Source organism: Phascolarctos cinereus, unplaced genomic scaffold, assembly GCF_003287225.1.
Source record: "Phascolarctos cinereus isolate Bilbo 61053 unplaced genomic scaffold, phaCin_HiC Scaffold_726;HRSCAF=1367, whole genome shotgun sequence".
Classification (NCBI taxonomy): Eukaryota; Metazoa; Chordata; class Mammalia; order Diprotodontia; family Phascolarctidae; genus Phascolarctos; species Phascolarctos cinereus.
The window spans coordinates 400,664,449-400,683,696 of NW_027556098.1; the positions used below are offsets into that span (position 1 = coordinate 400,664,449).

At 47.7% G+C, this 19,248-nt stretch overlaps 1 protein-coding gene across 2 annotated transcripts in view; it reads right to left on the reverse strand.

Annotated features, from left to right (window-relative positions):
* ARHGEF16 (Rho guanine nucleotide exchange factor 16) overlaps positions 1 to 19,248 on the reverse strand; it is a 75,444-nt gene that overhangs the window by 11,818 nt on the left and 44,378 nt on the right. For both annotated transcript variants that reach the window (XM_020975487.2, XM_020975502.2), the window contains exons 7-10: positions 11,279 to 11,431; positions 8,437 to 8,566; positions 5,564 to 5,638; positions 4,620 to 4,712 (exon numbers count right to left, since the gene is read on the reverse strand). In XM_020975487.2, the coding sequence (XP_020831146.1) occupies positions 4,620 to 4,712; positions 5,564 to 5,638; positions 8,437 to 8,566; positions 11,279 to 11,431 (451 nt within the window). The remainder of the gene's footprint in view (positions 1 to 4,619; positions 4,713 to 5,563; positions 5,639 to 8,436; positions 8,567 to 11,278; positions 11,432 to 19,248) is intronic.

Below are 19,248 nucleotides of genomic sequence, written 5' to 3' on the forward strand. Positions count from 1 at the left end.
TCCTTTTGTATTTTATTTCCTGTATTTAAAAAGTTCAGTGCTTGGCCCACTAAATAACATGATGTCCAATAAATATTTGTTAAATAAACGCCATCAAGCCCTCTTTGGAATGAGTTCAGGGAAAGACGATAGAGCCTCGTGGAAGGAGGGGATGGACCTAAAGGTAGCCTTGAAGGCTGGCAGGGCTGGGGTGGGTGAGGGGTCTCTGGCTTCACCAGACTGCCCGAGGGGTCCATGATACAAAATGAAGTTCAGAATCCCTGAGCCCACCTTTTAAAGGTGAAGAAAATCAGATTTAGGAACCTGATTTCAAAATCGGAAAGGAGACATTCCCCAAGCTTGAGAGGTCACAAGGCCAACAGGATTTAGGGCGGAAGAACAGCTCAGAGTCCCCTTAAGCCACCCCCCAAGGGCACCCGAGTAATAAGGAGCAGAAAGGGCTGGTGTTCTGGGTACAATGCCAACCCTGGGCTCCTCTAGAGTGTAAATAGCCAGGAATAAGGAAGTACCAAAACCAGGATCCAAATCCAGCCAAATTGAAATAATTTGCTTAAACTAACATAGTGGAAATGTTGTATACTGGGTTTTTTTTTTGGGGGGGGACCCAAAATGTAGTGTTTTCTAACTACTTGATACCATAAATCCTGATTCTGAACTGGGGACCCTGAGCTAGGCCCTCTGACCCTGGAAGCCCTGCCCACCCCCCCCCCCACCTGCTTTCCTCCTTCTCCATGGATACCTTTGCCATGGAGATCAAGATGCTGGCAGGTCAGCCCAGACTTAATCAGGGAGCAGCAGGGGCCTGCCTGGTCTGCCAAGAGCTAAGCTCCAGGACCTGGGGTTTCCACCCAGAAACAAAGCACTTGGCTGGAGGGGCCCTTGGAGGGATCAATGAATCACAGATTCTCAGGGGGCCAGGGCCAAAGGGGTTATCTAATCCAACCCACACCTGAAAACAGATTCTTTCTACACCACCCCCAACCTAGTACTGATTTTGTATAGACCTTGTATATATTTACAGACATACACGTGCCCAGCCCCTCTCCCCCCAAAAGAGTATAAGCTCCCTGAGAGCAGGGATGATTTAAGTTTTGTTTTTGTATTCCTATAATTTAGCAAAGAGCAGGTGATTAATACGGGCTTCTTAGCTGACCTCGAGAAAATTCCAGTGAGGGGGGACTATATTCTGAGCAACCCCTCCACTTGCACATTGGGGGAGCAGAATTAGGAAGATGTTGCTTTTGTCACACCTCAATCTGCCTCCTTGTAACAGCTACCCATAGCAGGCACTTAATGAAAGCTGGCTGACCTCCCTGTGGGAGGACACCAGATGTGCTCCACCCCTGAGGTCAGAAAGACAAACAAGGGTAGAGGAGCTTGTCAAGGGGCCAGTTTGGGCCTGGGGTCTTGGGAAAGCGTCCGGACACCATAGAGCACTGATTGGTTCCAGGGACAATGGATTTGCCTTCCCTGGAATTCCTGGGGCAAAGGCCGGATCGTTGCATGTTAGAGCTGGTGCGCCATTTTCCACCTGTGAGTTGGACTCCCGTATGTTCTCTGAGGCCCTTTCTAACTCTGAAATTCTGTAATTCCACTTTGTGCGTGGAGGAAGAAAACGAGTTCCACAGAAGGTAAGGAGCTGGTCTAAAATCACAGGGGAAGGTAGAATTGAACTCAGGGCTTCCACACTCTCAAGTCCAGGGATCTGCCCACTACATCGTGCCCACCTCCCTCCTGGTAGAGTGTGCTCTGTCTTTCTGTCTCTCTCTCCTCTCTTTCTCCCCCCTTCTCTCTTCACTTTTTTTCCTTCTCTCCTCTTTCTCTTCCTCTCTCTCTCTCCCCCCCTTCCCTCTTTCTCCCTCCCTCCTTGTTCCTCTCCCTCTCCCTCCATCTTCCCATGACCTCCAAGATGGGCAGATGCCACCCACCACCTCCAAGGCCGCCCCCTCCTCTTAGGGACAGCTGCCCCGTTACATTCCAATACCTCAGTGGACTTCTCTGTAAGGGACAGCTGCCCCGTTACATTCCAATACCTCAGTGGACTTCTCTGTACCTTCCCCCTCCTGCTTCTGATTCTGCTCTCTCAGGCTAAGCACCTGCCCTTTCACACCCCACCTTCCCACAGCTTCCAATTTCCATCTCACTTCCTCCAGTTGTTCTTCACATGGTGTGATGGGGAGACCCTTCTCCATTCTGGTTGTTCTCTAGCTTATAAATCAATGCCCTTTTAAAAAATGTGAAGCCCAGAATTGAATGTCATACTCCAGATGTGATCTGAGCAGGGCAGAAGAGCTGTGGGACTCCCATCTCTCCACTCCCTTAATGAAACACGTGGCCATCTTACCTTTTGGGGCTGCCTTAACGCTCTGCTGACTCATAGCACTCTTGCAGTCCACTCAAACCACTAGATCGTTTTCATATGAACTGCAAATGAAGCCAAGCCACCCCCTCCTGTACTCTGAGCCCAAGTGACAGACACCATTCCCATATTCTAGCCTGTTTATATTCTTTCTTGGAGAGAATAGGGGTGGGAGTCCTGTTATCTGAAGCGTGAGCTATCTCTCCATGCAAATGCCACAAGCAGACCATCTGTGCCTTCATCTGAGTCACTGAGCAAAATGTTCAATGGCATTGAGTCCAGCACAGATCCATGGAGCACTCCACTAGAGACCTCCTTCCAAGCTGCATTCAATTGTCAAATCAACAAGCATTTATTAAGCACCTGTGAGGTACCAGGCCGGGTAAAAGACAAAAAACAAGAAAATGGTTCCTGTGCTCAAGGAGTCCAATCTAACAGGGGAGACGTACCAGCAAGCCACGGCCAGAATAAATGGGAGATAAGCCACAGAGGCGCTAGCATTAAGAGGATCCGGAATTCACTCCTTGAGTCAAATTCCTTGAGTCGTTAACTCCTTGAGTTCAGTTATTCAACCAGTCCTGGATCCATATAACTGACTATAGTCTAGTCCCTGGCTCTCCATCTTTCTTACAAGAATCACACGAGAGGCATTATCAAGTAATTTGCTAAAAGTTTGGTACGCTCTATTTCTAGCACTGCCTGACTGATCAGTTAGGAACCCTGTCAAAAACAGAAATAGGGCTCGGCTGGCTTGGCCCGCTCTTACTGAAGCCCTGGGATCGCTGCTTCCTTTTCTGAATGTTCACTAACCACCCCTTTAGTGATAAGTTTTCAGAGTTTGTCAGGGATGGAAGTCAAGGTCATTGGTCTATACTTGGCCCATAATCCGCACATATGTCCCTCTCCAGGCCTGCTATCCCTTCTCCAGGATCTTCCAAGGATCGGGGTTGGGATGAAGTGAGTAGAATCAGGAGCACAATTTATATAATAACTACACTGTAAAGCCAAAATGACTTTGAAACACTCAAGATCTAATCGATGCCATGTACAATCATGATTCCAGAGGACCGATGATGAAGCATGCTCCCCACCTCCAGACACAGGGGGGATGGACTCGGGGTATGGAAGGAGAGACACCCACATTTTGGGACATGGCCAATGTGGGAATGCCCTTTGCTTGGCTATGCCTACTGATTATGAGGGCTTTCTTTGCCTTTTTGTTTAAGGAAAAGAAAGCCTTTTATTTCAGATTTATTTACTTATTTGCCCTCGGTCTTCAGGCAAAGAGTCTAGAATCATTTAATGGGGGACTGGGGTAGGAGGGAGAGAACATCAGCGCTTACAGACTGAAAAGTAAAAATTGCTCAGCAATCATACACACCAGTTCTTGCAATTTCCAAGGATGGGGGTAATGATAACAAAAAGAAGATATTCAGCTAATGGTTTAAAGTTTACAAATAATAACTAATATTTACATAACACTTTAAGCCTTGCAAAGCACCCTATAAATATTATCTCATTTGAGTCTCACAATAGCCCTGGGAGCTAAGTGCTATTATTATCTCCATTTTACAAATGAGGAAACTGAGGTAGACACAGGATTTAATGGCTTGGCCAGGGCCACACATAGCTAGTAAGTGTTTGAGGCTGGATTTGAACTCGGGTCTTCCCATCTCCAGGTCCAGTGCTCTAACCACTGTACTATCTAGTTGCCCTAATGAGACAGCTGTCAAAGGTATTAGTATCGCAATTTTATAGGAGAGGAAATTCAGGTTCACAGAGGAATAGGGACTTGGCCACAGTCACACGATTCAATCTGCAAGGCGGGGTTCTGACCCAGGTGCCTCCTGACTCCCAGGCTTCTAAGTGACCTCCAGTGACTGACCCCAGCTCCCAGGAAGATCTGCGCCCCCAGAAGGACACAAAGCAACAAGAAGAAAGGTCGGCATTTGTTTCTTTCTAAGAGGCTCTTTGCAAACTCCACAGTCAGCCACACTGGCACCCAAGGATGTGGAAAGATGACGACAAAATTGTCTTCTTCAGTTTAAGTTAATATATGCTTTTTAAACAAGCTGTAAATGATGTGGAGTTCACAGTTTGGGGTACTATCATTTAAACTTTTTATTTGTTTACTTAAAATTTGTTTCCATGATGTTTGCTAAATTTAGGGCGTTAAAAAGAATTAGGTTAGAGCAGCCCAGTGAAACCTAAGATATGCTCGCCCAGCCTAGCCCAGCCCAGCCCCACACAAGGCCTTTACCTTGATTTTGCCAAAGTCCAGCTGGGTTTGCAGGTTGTACATCTGTTCCGTCCTCTCCATCTTATGAGCACCTTCATTACACTGTTTCACCAGCTGTCAATACACATGGGCACAGGAGGCAGGTCAAGGCCAGGCCAGTGATCTCATAGGCCCCACATTACCCAGGAGCGCCCCCAATATGACCCAGTGGAGCCTAGGAGGGATTAAACCCAAGACTATAACATCAAAAGGAACAGCCCAAGGAAAAGAAAGGGGGATGGCAGTGTACATGAAGAAGGTATATTCATGCAAAAAAAAAAACCCAGAAACCAGAGGGACAAAGCATGGTGCACGATATTTGAGTCAAAGCCAAGAGGCAGAAATTGAAATAATTTCTTTGTTAGGAAGCAGAAAGAGGAGAGATGAGGAGTTTGGGAAACATCCCAGATCCCAAGTCTCAAAGAGGCACGACACAGCAGTGATAGTGGGGGGAGACTTCCATAATTCAGACAGCTGCAGGGATGCCCAACTCTCCTCTCTTCTCTTCTCCCTCTGAGAGCAGCTAATCCCTTCTTGACGTGCCTTAGTGAGTATTTCATCCTTCAAAGAGAGGAGGGAGCAACAAGGGAAATCCCATTCCGGATCTGATTCTCCCCGACAGGAGGGACCAGCTGCTGGGCTGGCAGTGGGGGGAACCAGGAGGAGGGAGGTGGCGACTGACTGCCCCCTCCCTCCTTGAATCTACAGTGGAAAAGGGGTGGGAATGAGGGCCTAGTCTGACACGCCCCCTAGATGTGGGGAAAACAGATTTCAAAGGGTCTGGAGAAAAGGCAGGGAGGGTCCCAATGAGTAAAATGCTTTAGAGTAAGTCAGCCCAGGAGGAATGGGGGATGCTCCAGAACGGAATTCTGAAAACCCAAAGGGAAATAATTCCAAGGAGAAGGAAAAACAGGGAGGGATCACACCTTGCTGATGGCCTTCAGAGCTCGGCTGGCAACTTTACGTCGGTCTGGATGGCCCTGGGTCTTCAGGCACAGAGTCTGGAGTGCAAACAAGAGCAAAGAATGAGGAGCTGGGGGAGGGGAGTCATTCTTCTCACTCTTTAGGCCAAGTTCTCACCCCAAAACCACATGCAACCAATCACACACAGGGAACCCAGGCTCTGAGCTGCCCGACACAATCCAATCAATTCACAAGCACTTCACCCCTACCAAGCCTGAAAAAGGCCCAGGGGGGTGCTGGTGAATGTTTAACAGATGACTCTCCAAATACTGGATCTAGGCAAAAGTTTAACAACCAGCTTTCCAAACGCAGGGCTTATGCTTTAAATTTAATATGTGCCATTAACATTTTCTCCATCACTTTCTTAAGCCTAAACAATCAGCAAAACAACAGCTCAAGCCTCCATAGGTAGGTCTGCTATTTTCCATGGTATAAATGCTCATCCCGAAAATTTAACAGGCAGCTGTTTGAGCGGGTTCTCAGCACACCATTGCTGGTAACTCTACTGATGAAAAACACTCTTAATCCAGACATTCTAGCACCTCTACGTACATGATCTTCCCCATTAGAATGTAAGTGTCCTTAGGGCAGGGATTGTCTTGGTCACTTGTCTTTGTATCCCCTGGATTTAGTCCATCGCCTGGCACTTCGTAAGTGCTTAATGAAGCCAGTCTACCTCCCTCCTTTTTCTGTTCCACCTTCTTTCTTTCCTTCCCTCCCTTCCTCCCTTCCTCCCTCCACGTGTCTAGCACTAGCACTAGGAGGAGCTTGGCCACCCTATGTGACCCATAGGCCACATCATGACCCTGTAGAGAGGACACATATAAGACGTTTCCCTCACTAACAGACAGATGGTACCCTGAATGGTATGGTATCAAATCCCCTTAGATTTGCTTTTTTCATTTCTGTATCAGTGTATAAAATTCTCCTTCACATTCATTCATTCATTCAACAAACATTCATTCAACATCTAGCGTATGTGCCAGGAACAGGGGACGCATAAACAAAACAAGGAAATGGTCCCTGCCCTCATGGAGGTTCCATTCCACAAGCAGTGGTAGATGGTAAACTGATAAATAAATGAGAATAACTTAAGAGCCGCAGGCCCCTCACAATTGGGGGGATTGGGAAAAGGCCATGGGAGCTGAGCTGTGAGGAGGGGAGGTGGGAGTGTATTCCAGACACAGCAATCTAGAGCCCATACACAGTGTCAAATTCAGAGAAGAGCAAGAAGCCCATTTGGGCAGCAATGTGGAGTAAGAAAGAAACATGTCTGGAAAAGCGGAAAATGGCCAGACTGGGGACAGCTTTACATTCCAGACTGAGGAGTCTGAATTTTATCTCAAAGGCAATGGGGAGCCACTGAAGACTGAGGAGGGGAGTGTCCGGTCCAGCCTGGACCTGAGAAGAGATCAGGGACACTGAAAGCAAAGCCATTGCCATTGTCCAGGTGAGGCCTGAGAAAGTCTGGAACCTGGGCGATGGCTATGTGAGTGCAGGGAAGGTCTCCTCACGGGGGTGCAGTCTAGGAGGGCTGACCACTTCTGTGAGGGGCCCCCAAGACCGTCTACTTGGAGGACACACGCGGCTGCCTCTAGGCGTGGCCCCTAAGGGCCTGGGGGGTCTCTACCCAGGCCCCTCCTAGCCTGGATGTGTCCTCCCGACAGACAGGCAGATGCCACCGAAGCCTAGGCAGGGGACAGAGCTCATTCCTCCCTGCTCTCCAGCCCACCCACTTCTCTCCTGCCCGGCTGGCTTTGGAGAATAATTGGTGCTTGTGTGACCACAAAGGGGCACTGAGACACAACCTCCCACTGGCTGTACAGCCAGCTGCAGCCCTCACCCCGCACCGCAGGCCCTGCTGACCCAGGGCAGGAAAGTCAGATCTGGCGCTGCTCCCTAAATCCTTCCCCGACCTGCCCTCAATGGCCTCTTCCCCAGATCGGGAAAGAGACCTAAAATAAATAACGAATGCTAGACAGCTAGTATTTACATAGCGCTTTAAGGTTTACGATCATTATCTCCACTGGTCCTCACAACCATGCTGGGGGGTAGATGCTATTATTGTCCCCATTTTACAGTTGAGAAAACTGAGGCAGACAGAAGTGAAGCAATTGGTCCAGAGTCACACAGCTACTAAGTGTCTGAGGCAGGATTCAAACTCCAGTGAAAAACTTCATCTTGTACACACTAAGATTTTAGGGGCTCAATGTGTAGGCCTTCTAGCCTGACATAAGTGGATAGGGCCCTGGACTTGAGAGTCAGGAAGATCTGGGCTCAAATCCTAGTCAGAAATCCTATACCAGTTGTCTAAGCCTGGGCAAGGCACTTAACTTGCCTCAGTTGACTCATTTGTAAAACAGGAGGATTAGATTTGATGACTTCTTAGATCTAGGTCCAACTCTGGGTCCATGATCTGAGATCTACAGCTTAAAAGAGGGAGCTAACACTAAGCCCAGGGGAAGGATGAATAGAGTATAGAAATCTGGAGTCAGAGGACCTGGGTTCGAATTCCACTTCTCAAATCTATTACTCATGTGACGTTGTAGTAGTCACTTGATATCCCGGGGCCTTAGACTCCTCACCTAGATGCTCTCTCTCTAAGGTCCCTTTTAGTTCTGGACTCATGATCTTACTTACCATTACTCTTTAAAAAAATTTTTTTTAAATGAATTTCATTAACTACTTCCCAATTACATTAAAAATTTTTTAATATTCATTTAAAAAAAAATTTGAGCTCCAAACTCTCTCCCTCCCTTTCGTCCCTCCTCCAACTCTTAAGAAAGCAATGGTTATCCATGAGTATCATTACTGTTCTTATTGGCCTCTCACTCACATCCATCAGAAGAGGGAGCCGGGTCACTCTCTGCATGGGGAGGATGAGGAAGGAGATCATGGGCAGGCCCCCGCAGGCTGGTCTCTTTTCTATCTCCTTCAGGACTTCTCGGAAAGCTGAGTTGCAGTTCCTGAAAATTAAAGACAAAAACCCTCTTTGAGGACAGTCACTTGTGGTGCTACTGACATTAGCCAGGGCCACAGCATTTTGAATAAATACATCACTAATAGAAGAAAAGATGAGACATCGGGCGCAGATAGGAAAATATGATAATAATTAAAAACATGCAATTTAAGACTTGAGCTGGCTGCCTCGTGAAGGGTTATAAGCCACTAAGGACCCTGGTCCTTATACTTCTTCTAGAACAGAAAACTCATATTATCACAGTGCTGAGACTGAAGGGTAGAGAGAAGGTAGCAACAGAAACAGAAACAGCAAACAGTAGCAACAGAAACAGAAACAGCAAACAGTAGCAACAGATGTGGGGAGGGGACTTCAGAAGAAACGGACTCTAAGCCTTGTTGATGCTGGAATCTTTTCCCTTCCCTGGCTTATACTTTGGCTCATTTAAGAGAATCTAACAGAGAGTGGCTGAATTCTGATTTCTTAGAGAAACCGATGGAACAAGCGTGAATCTCCTCTACTCTCTATTTCTCTCTCTAGTTTTTACTGCCATACGTAAGGTTTGACACTAAAGATTTCTATGCTATTAAAAAATTGTGCTTACTGGCTACATTTTTAAACATGGTATTTGCTAGATAAATATAATTTTTAAACTCTATCCTGAGTTTGTGTTTTTGCTATAAAGGATGAGAGTGAATTTGGAACTCAAATTTGGATTACAGAGTTAAATTCACCCTCTCTGCTTAACAATCAATAGATTACCTGGAGGCTCGAGGCTTTTCATGAAGGGGTATTTTTACCTTTTTTAGCTTTGAAGGAAAAGGAAGCCCTGGGGAACTGGGATCTTCCTACTAGACCAAAACCTGGTGAGATAATCTCATTATTTCCCAGCAGGCAGGTCTTACCAGGGCCTTTGGATTTTTCTCCACCCACTAAAGACAGAGAGGGAGAGGGAAAGGAGGATGCTCACACTCCAAGCCAGCCAGTGACTTATGTTGGGTAGCAGCTTTGGTTCATTAAGGGAACATGGCACTGTAGCCAGAAAGACATGAGTTCAATTCAGGACCTGTCTCTGAAACACTGGCTGTATGACCCTGGCAAAGCCACTTAACTTCTCAGCTCTCTCCAGACTACATATGGAGAAGGTGCCAACCTGCATTAAGAGATGAAGTTTCCCAACCTGGAAATACCCTCAATCGATGCAATCCCTACAGATCATTAAACTTACAGCCGTACAAGATCCACACAATCAGACATTCCTTGTCACTGGATTTCCCCCCCCATTCTTCCTTTATAGATCGCCACGCCAAAAAGAAAGTGGATACCAGGAACGTGGACATCTAAAGGTGTCTACGTGTTATTAAGGTAAGGACCTGGGATTTCCTCCACGTGGGAACTCCCTCCACCAACTCAGATCGTAATCCAGCTATAATTTCTGTTGGTGTTTCTCTTCCTTTCCCTTTAATTTAAAGCAAAGAGCAAACAACAAACAACCCAAGAGGTCATTAAAAACAAGGTAGCAGAAGCAGGGCCAAGGTTCTCCACTGTGTTTTTCAAAGCTAAAAACTGGATAAAAATAAGGACAACATTATTTCACGTCATCCATCTATAAAGAGAGCTGTTTGCAGCCTGGCTGAGTCCTGAGGGTTGGCTTAAGGACGATGCAATTTCCAGCCACAGCAGCTCAAAGGTCATCTACTAATCTTTAGAGGGCTCAGGATAGGCATTGGCTAAAAGAGTGCCCGCATGGACAAAAACATGGATCCTTGAAACACTGAAATGGACATAAATACACAAACTTAGACACACACAATGGTGTGTTGGGTAGCAAGATGTATCTGGAACCTGAGGGTTTGAATCCTAGACTGGCCACTTACTATCTGTGTGACCTTGGGCAAGTCACTGAAAACTCTCTGGGCCTCAATTCCTCATCTGCAAAATAAGGAGTTATACCAGAAAATTTTCTGGCCCTAAATTTATCCAAGCTAGTCTAATAGAAATGAACTAGATCTAAAAATACATACTCACGTGCATACAATGCAATACACACACATACGTATATATGAACATGTATACTTAACAGGCCTATGTACACATAATTCTTATACGTACCTACACCATATACACACAAATCCCTATACGAATCCACAAACGTGTGTGTGTGCGCCCTTGGATTCTTCACTGGTGTGTTTGGGTGTGTGTGCAATCTGATGAAGACTATAGAATTAGAATCATGGTTTTAAATGCACAGAACAAAATCCACAGGTTTGCAAAGGAAACCACTTAGATCTAAATACAACGAAAACCCAAGGTCCAAACCCAAGGTTAAGAACCGCTCATTTATAACATCCAATATATAATAATGTTTATAATATAATGTTCAATTCGCCCAAAATGTCACCGAACTCAAGGTCGCTAGTGCGAGGAAGCACCCTTGGACATCGGCCTGGTTCAACTGAGTCAGAGAGGGGAGGGGACCTATCTACCTACTTACCCCGGGTCGCACAGCTGGGGTATTAGCCCCCAGGCAGGTACCATCACTCCCAGATCAGAGGCCCTGTCTAGTGTATCTCTCTGCCTCAGTTTACCAGCACGCCTCACAGCACAAGCATTCTGGATAAAGGGGAGTCTGCCCTACCCCCTGAGCGTTTCTTTCAGTGGGGATGCTGGGAGGGCTGGGGGCTGGATGTCTGGATGGGAAGCCCCGCTGCACACTCACATCAGCTTCTGTAGGGTCCTCTGCTGGTAGACCTCATTGGAGCAGTATGCCACATAGGGATGAAAGTGGTTTAGGGCGTGCTCTTCTAGGATGTCACTAATGTCAGTGACGCAAACATGCTCCTTGTGTCTCTTCTCCAGGTCTTCAAAAAACCTAGGAGAGAAGAGAGGCCATAATCGGATGGTCAAGGATCAGCTGGAGGAGTGAGGGGTGTTTAACAGGATAGCAGGAGACTTGGGGAGTTGTCTTCAAGCCTGTGCTAAGTGCTTCACAAATACTGATCCTCACAAGGTGCTATTACGATCCCCATTTTACAGATGGGGAAACTGAGGCAGAGGTTCAATGACTTGCCCAGAGTCACATGGCTAGTAAGGGTCTGAGGCCGGATTTGCACTCGGGTCTTCCTGAGTCTAGGTCCAATGCTTTATCCACTGAGCCACTCAGACACCTCTTAGGGATACAAGGGGCCGTCCAATTAATATCTGAAAAAGACTTCACTGAATCCAACCCTCTCCTTTTACATGGAGGAAACTGAGGCACAGAGGAGGGAAGGAGATAGGTCAGGGAGAGAATGAGTCATCAATAATAGTATTTAATTAGTGCTTTTAAGGTTTGCAAAGAACTTTACATAAACCGTATCTCACTGGATAACAACCTGAGGGGTAGGTGTTATTATCTCTACTTTACAGATGAGGAAACTGAGGCAGATAGTGGTAGTTATCTGAGAGGGTATCTCTATGCTGGTTCCCACCCAGTCTTTCCGCTTTGTTCCCCCCACCAGGTGTCAAGGTTAAAATGAGGGGATCCTCCAGAAACCACACGGCTCCCATTTACTCGCCAACTTCTCTGATTAGAATGCAAACTCCCTGAGGGGAGGGCCTTCACCTGCTTGGTTACATATGTATTCCCAGTGCCCAGGATCTGCCACTTAGTAGGTGCTTCATAAAGCTTCCTTCTGTGTACTGTTTTCCCCGTTAGACAGTAATCCCCCAGAGGGCAAGGTCTATACAAAGCAGATGCATCATAAATGATTATTGAATTGAACGGAATTCAATGCTCATCTGTCCATCCATCCATCCATCCACAGGCTCCTTAAGAGCAGGGACTATTTCTTCCGTTTCCTATCTGTCGCGCCCAGCAAGCTTCCCAGCACATGCCAAATCTATGACCGCTGCAGCCCTTCAATGAGGATGCCTTTGCCCAGCTGGTCCTGGCCACAGTGGATCAGGGTCAGGGTCTGAAGATTCCGCTGGGGTCTGCCCCACAGTGTGGTACACCTGGTCATGGCCACACCTGAGTGTCTGTCCTGGCTTTGCCCAAGGTTTCACTGCTACCAAGAAGCATAGGTGGGTGTGGAATCCAGGTGTCCCGAGGCCCAGGCCCCAAGCTCTAAGAGAGACCTAGAACACGGGACCACTGAGGTGTCAGGCCTGACCGAGGATGGAGGGGGCATGGGTTCAGTCCTGTTTACTCTACCCATTTCAGAAAGAGCAGCGCTCCCTGAGGGCAGGGACTGGCGCTGGAGACCAAGTGAAGGCAAGAAATATTCATCATGCTAAGATGAAACTGGATGAAAGAATCAGGGATGCTTCGCCTAGCGAAGCGAAGATTCAAATATTTGAAGGCTGTGGCCCAATCGGTACAGCGCTGGGCCTGGAGTCAGAAGACCTGAGTTCATATCCAGCTTCAGACTTCTACCAGCTGGCTGACCCTGGGCAAATCATTTCACCGTCTGTCCCAGTTTCCTCATCTATAAAATGGGGATAATAATAGCACCTCTCTGTCAGGGTTGTCGTGAGAGTCATATGAGATACTCATAATGTGCTCTTCAAACCTTAAAGTGCTACATAAATTATTATTACTATACATTTATATTATTTATACATTATATATATATTCTCACATGTAACACAATAAATATAAAATATGTAATAGTGTGACTATAAATAACACATTATATATTTATAATCTGGATATATAAATAATATAAATATTACATTTACATCATTTGTGCAGCTATGTGCCTCACTGCACAGTGTGCTGGGCTTAGAGTTAGGAAGACTCGTCTTCCTGAGATCGAATCTGGCCTCAGACCCTTCCCAGCTGTGTGACCCTGGGCAGGTCACCTAATCCTGTTTTCTCATCTGTAAAATGAGCTAGAGAAAGAAATGGCAAACCACGCTAGCATCTTTGCCAAGAAAATCTCAGATGTGGTAATGAAGAGTCAGATCCAACTGAGAAAAAATAAAATGCATCAATATTATTATTTTGAGGAAGAAATTTTACCTTTCCTGCTTATCTTAGAACCTTGAGTGTGACCCAAGACAAGTCATTTCATCTCTGTAATGAAGTGGCTGGACAAGATTATTTCTAGGGTCTCCTGAAGCTCTGAAATTTCATGCTCTGACATTCCTTGTTAGGCCCCTCCCAGCTCTGACACTGCATGTTCTAGGGATCCTTCCAGCTCTGGCATTCCATGTTCTAAGGCCCTCCCAGCTCTGACATTCCCTGTTCTAGGGATCCTCCCAGCTCTGACATTCTATGTTCTAGGGATCCTTCCAGCTCTGACATTCCATGTTCTAAGGCCCCTCCCAGCTCTGACATCATATGACTTTATGATTTTCTATTAAAAAAAATAAAGATGCTTTCCAATGTCCCTGGGAACACTTCACTGCTGGAGTAATTGTGAGCCACAGGGGTAACAGCATGGTTTAGAGCTGGAAGGAACCTTGGAGGTCATGGGGTCCTGTCCCCTCATTTTAAATTTGAGGAAACTGAGCCCTAGAGTATGAGGATGCAGCCTAGTCAGGATTTGAACCCGGGTCCCAGGACTCCAGAGCCAGGGTTCCTCCTCCTGGTGCTCTCTGCCTCCCCAGTCCTCCCTTCATGGCCAGACCATGCCAGAGAGGGAAAGCCCCTGGTCTGCCAAGGCCTCGTCCTTGTGGGTGCACAGTGACACTCCCCGGTGGGGTCTGCTTAGAGACACGGCTAGGACAGACCAGCCCCAGCCCGCCCCTGGAAGCTCTGGGCTTCCTTTTTCCATTCCGTCATTCACAAGGTGAAGGTAAACTGTCCTGTCCCCAGTGGGTGTGGCAGGGAACCAGAGAACTGGAATTTGAAACTCTTCCTTCCCTGGTGTGTCCAGCCCCGCCCAGAACAAACAGGGCTCCAAAACAAATACTAGATTAAGGATGACTAGCTGGAGGGAGAGGTCATTCCTGGGTAGTCCAGGGGCATGGAGGGGCAGAGGTCAGCCTAGGCTTGAAGGATCTGAAAGAAAGTCTGCTTCTCAGTCACCTGGACACTCATACTGAGGGAGGGAGAGAATGAGGGGAGGAAAGAAGAGATGGAAAGAGGGAGAGAGGGAGGGAGGAAGGAAGGGAAGAAAGAAAAAAGGAAGATGGGAGGGAATGAAGGAAGGAGGGTGGGAAGGAAGGAGGGATGAGTGAGGGAGAGAGGGAAAGAGGGAGGAAGAGAGGAAGGGAGGAAGGAAAGAAGGAAGAAGGGAGTGAGACTGGGAAGAAAAGGCCAGTACAGCTGAGCCCCGAGGCTGCCTCTACTGTCCGTCAGATAAAGCTGCAGACCTCGGGTCCATAATGGATCAGTGTGTCCTGGGGAATAGCCCCCGATCCGCAGTGCAGGCAATGGTCCCACTTGGCTCCTGGGTCCAGGACAAGGCACAAACAGTAAGACAGAGCGTCACAATGATGCCAGCAGAGATGCGGGTCCAAAGGCCCATGCCCGCACTTCCCATCCAGGCGTGTGTGCGCTTATGTGTGCATGGACAGGTCCCTCCCGCTCTTCCTCTGTAAAACCTGACCTCCGAGGCCGCTGTGAGAGGCTCACACATCAGGCCCATTAAGCGCTTTGTGAACCTCCACGTGCCGGGGAAACATCACTTATTACTATTGATTAGGTTTAATTTTGCTCCTGAGCTCGCTGGGGCATGATGGAAATGGCACTGAGCTGAGAGTCAGAGGACCTGGGTTTGATCCTGGCCAACGTGACGTCCCTTCTCCGGGACTCAGAGGGTCGGCTGCATGGCTGTATGGCCCCTTCCAGCTCTGTGATCTGGTATATCGAGGACTATGTGTCTATAACCCTAATCCCCACCCCTGAAACCACTAGAATGAGTCAGTGAAGATTTGTTAAACACCTACTGTGTGCCAGGCACCTTTGGAGGTACTAAAAATTTCTGTGGGTGCAGTGGATACAGCCCCAGGCCTGAAGTTAGGAAGAACGGAGTTCAAATCTGTCCTCAAACCCTTCCTAGCTGTGTGACCGTGGGCAAGTCACTTCACCTCTGTTTGCCTCAGTTTCCTCATCTGTTAAATGGAGATAATAATGCAGTATAACAACAACAATAATAATGTGAAGCAACTCAGAGTCATCATGAGGAATTCTGCAACCCTCAAAGGCTTTCTTTGAATGCTAGAGATTATTAATGCAAAGGAGCTCTGTGAGGGCAGGAACCATTTCTCTCCATCTCTGTGTCCTCAGCACCATGAACAGCACCTCTGCACACAGCAGGCACTCAGTAAATGTTTGACTGGACGTTCATGTTTATTGAGAACAATAAAGTAATTCCTTGGGTCAGTGTGGTGAGGACACGCCCTGGCCCCCGCAGCTGACTCACAGGCAATCCAGAAGCACAGTTCTGCTGGGGCAAGCTTCCGTTGAGCCCCAAGCCCTTGTGAGTACGCAGAAACATGCATGAGCTTGTGTGCGCGCACACACACACACACACTCTCACACGACATGCGTGCCCTCATTCTGAGAACTCTGTCCTTTGGGAATCCCTACAGAGATGAGAATCTCTGGGCCTGTCCTTGGGGGCAAAGGTCTCAGAGGCCCGGGAGGTTCCCGGAAGCAAAGCGGGGGGATGGCGAGATGAGGAGGGAAATGCAGCCCTCTGGGATCCCTCGGCAGACTGGGCCAAGGGTGTGTGTGTGTGTGTGTGTGTGTGTGTGTGTGTGTGTGTGTGTGTGTGTGTGTGTGACGTCTTCCCCACCCCATCCCATATCACCCTGTGGGGTGGGAAAGGCTCAGGGGCATTAGCAGAGGGCACTGGGGCTCCCCTAGAGGCAGCAGATGTTGCCTCCTGGGGGAAGGAGAATGAGCGGCACCCTCCCCTCTCCCGCCTGCCCCCAGGTGTGGGCTCCTTAAGGAGCCCAGGTACCAGAGACAGTGAGTGCTCTATGGGGCAAAGCTGGAGGCCAGGGACCTGCGTTCAAATCCTGGCACTAATGCTCACTAGCCATGCATCAGCGAGCAAGAATGACAGATCTGGGAGAAGGAAGGGCTGTCTCTTCCAGCTCCTTTACTTGACACATAAGCAAACTGAGTCTCAGAGGCAGAGTTGATCAAGAAGACATAGTAAGTGGCAGGGCCAGGATTCAACCCTGAGGCCTCTGACTCCAACTTCAAGTGTTTTCCAAGTACCCTGCCGTCCTTCCTTTAATCTTTCTGAGTCTCAGGCTTCTCCTCTGGAAAATTACAGAGAAAGAAACTGAGGCCCGAGACCTCATAGTCTGAGAGCTGGCAGGGATCTCAGAGGACATCCGTTTGTTTGTTGTATCTGACTCTTCATGACCATGTCTGGGGTCTTCTTGGCAGAGATACTGGAGTGGTTTGCCATTTCCTTCTCCAGCTCATTTTACAGATGAGGAAACTGAGGCAAACAGGGCGAAGTGACTTGTCACCCAACTACTGAGTGTCTGAGGTTGGATTTGAACTCGGGTCTTCCTGACTCCACTGTGCCACCTAGCTGCCCACCCCCCTTGCTTACAGAAGAAACCGAGGCTCAGAGACATTGTAGATTTAGAACTGGAAGGGACCTCAGAGAGCATTGTACAGCCTCATCGTTTTACAGAGGAAGAAGCCCAGACAAGGGTCACAGAGCCGGACACTCAGACCCAGGCCTCTGAATCCCAATTCCAGGGAGCTTTCCACTTACCATCATTTTCTCTCTCTGGGCCTCAGTTTCTTCAACTGTAAAATGGGTATAAGAATTCTCACGCCTTCTCCCTCAGGGGCCTGTTACATTTATAAACCTTCAGGCATCATGGAAGGATGAGCTGATATTTTAAGACCATTATTATTATTATCGTTGCTGTTGTTATTACAATGTCTACCCAAGAATGAAAGCCTCAGCCAAGATGTGATTCCCATCCTCCCCATAGCTCCCTTGGGCACAGGGGACGAGGCCAGAGTGCACGCCGGCTGGCTCACTTTTCCACTCTAATGCTTTAGGGGAATTCTGGAGACTCTCGGGCTGTTTGGGGGACGGGCCAATTTCTGAGGCTGAAGCTCAGAACGGTGACCCCGGCCTCTCCTCCAGTCCTGCCCTCCAGATGTCCCTGCCTGCGGCCTCATCCATCCTCCCCACCGCTGTCAAACAATGTCACTGCCCTGCCCAACAATCTCCCCAGTGCTTCTAGGATCTAGTACAAACTCCCCCTCTCCTTGGCCTTCCCAGTCCGGCTCCCTCTCACACTCTGAGGTCCAGTCAAAACCGGCCAGCTCCTAGCTGCCTGTACTGGACCCACCCCATTTCCCACCTCCACACCTCTGCATGTCTCCCTCACCTCCAACTCCTGGAAGCCCTCACTTATTGAGAGTTCAGCTCAAGAGCTAGCGTTCTACAGGAGGCTTTTCCTGGTCTCCCAGGTGCCAGTCCTTCAGCTCTCTCCCCAGTCTCCCCTTGCAAGTTAATTGGTATCCAGTCTACATCTACGTCTACATCTCTCTCCCTCTCCATACACACACACACACACACACACACACACACACACACACACACACACACACACACACACGTGCACATACATGCATATATACACATATGCACACATATGCATATATACACATATACACACATGCACACATATGCATATGTATGTGTGTATACATGTAATGTATATATGTATGTGTGTATACATGTAATGTATATATGTATGTGTGTATAATACACACATAGATAGATAGATAGATAGATAGATAGATAGATAGATAGATAGATAGATCTGAGGGGCATTTAAAAAAATTTCTTCATTTATAAATTTGATATTTCCTTCCAGGAGACTGTAAGCCCCTTGAGGGCAGGGACTGTTTTGTTTCTGCATTTTTATCTCCAGGACCTAGCGTGGAGCTGGGTACCAGCAGGTGCTTAATACATTCAGAACTGAAACAGAGGCCTCATCAGATCATAGGATTGCACCCCCAGAAGCCCTCAAAAGACTGAGGCCAGGAAAGGACCACAGAGAAGGAATCTTAACCCTTTGTGTTTTTACTGGAGAGGTCAGTGAGAAGGGGAGGAAAGCCCTGACCTGAGAGTCAAAGGACCCGAGATCGATACCTGCCTTAGACAACTTAGTAGCTGTGTGACCTTGGGCAAGTCACTTTCCATCTCTAGGACTCAGAAGGAGGGGGCTGTACTCAATGGTCTCAGAGGTCCCTTCCTGCTCTAGAACTAGGAGCCTATGGCTTGGGTTGGTCTCTGTGCCTCACACACACGCATGCACGCACACACACATGTACACACACACACACGTGTGTGCGTGTGCTTTTCTGGATCTTACTCTGTCTTCTCAAGCAGGGGAGGAATGAGAATGGGTCCAAACTGGGTACCTGTTTTTTGCCCCCAAGTCTCACCTACCCAAAGTGATTTTCCTAAAGTCCAAGTCTGAATGTCACCCTCTTCTCATTAAACTCCAATGGCTCCCTATTACCTCTATGATCAAACACAACCCCCCCTATTTGGCATTTAAAATCAATCAATAAACATTTATTAAGCGCCTACTTTATGCCAGGCACTGTGCCAAGTGCTGGGGATACAAAAAGAGGCAAAAGACAGTCCCTGCCCTCGGGGAGCTTCCAATCCAATTGGATTAAAAAACAAACCACAAGTCTTTATAAATGGGCTTCTTCCTATTCCTCCAGTCTTCTAACCTCTTAACTCTCCTCTGCAT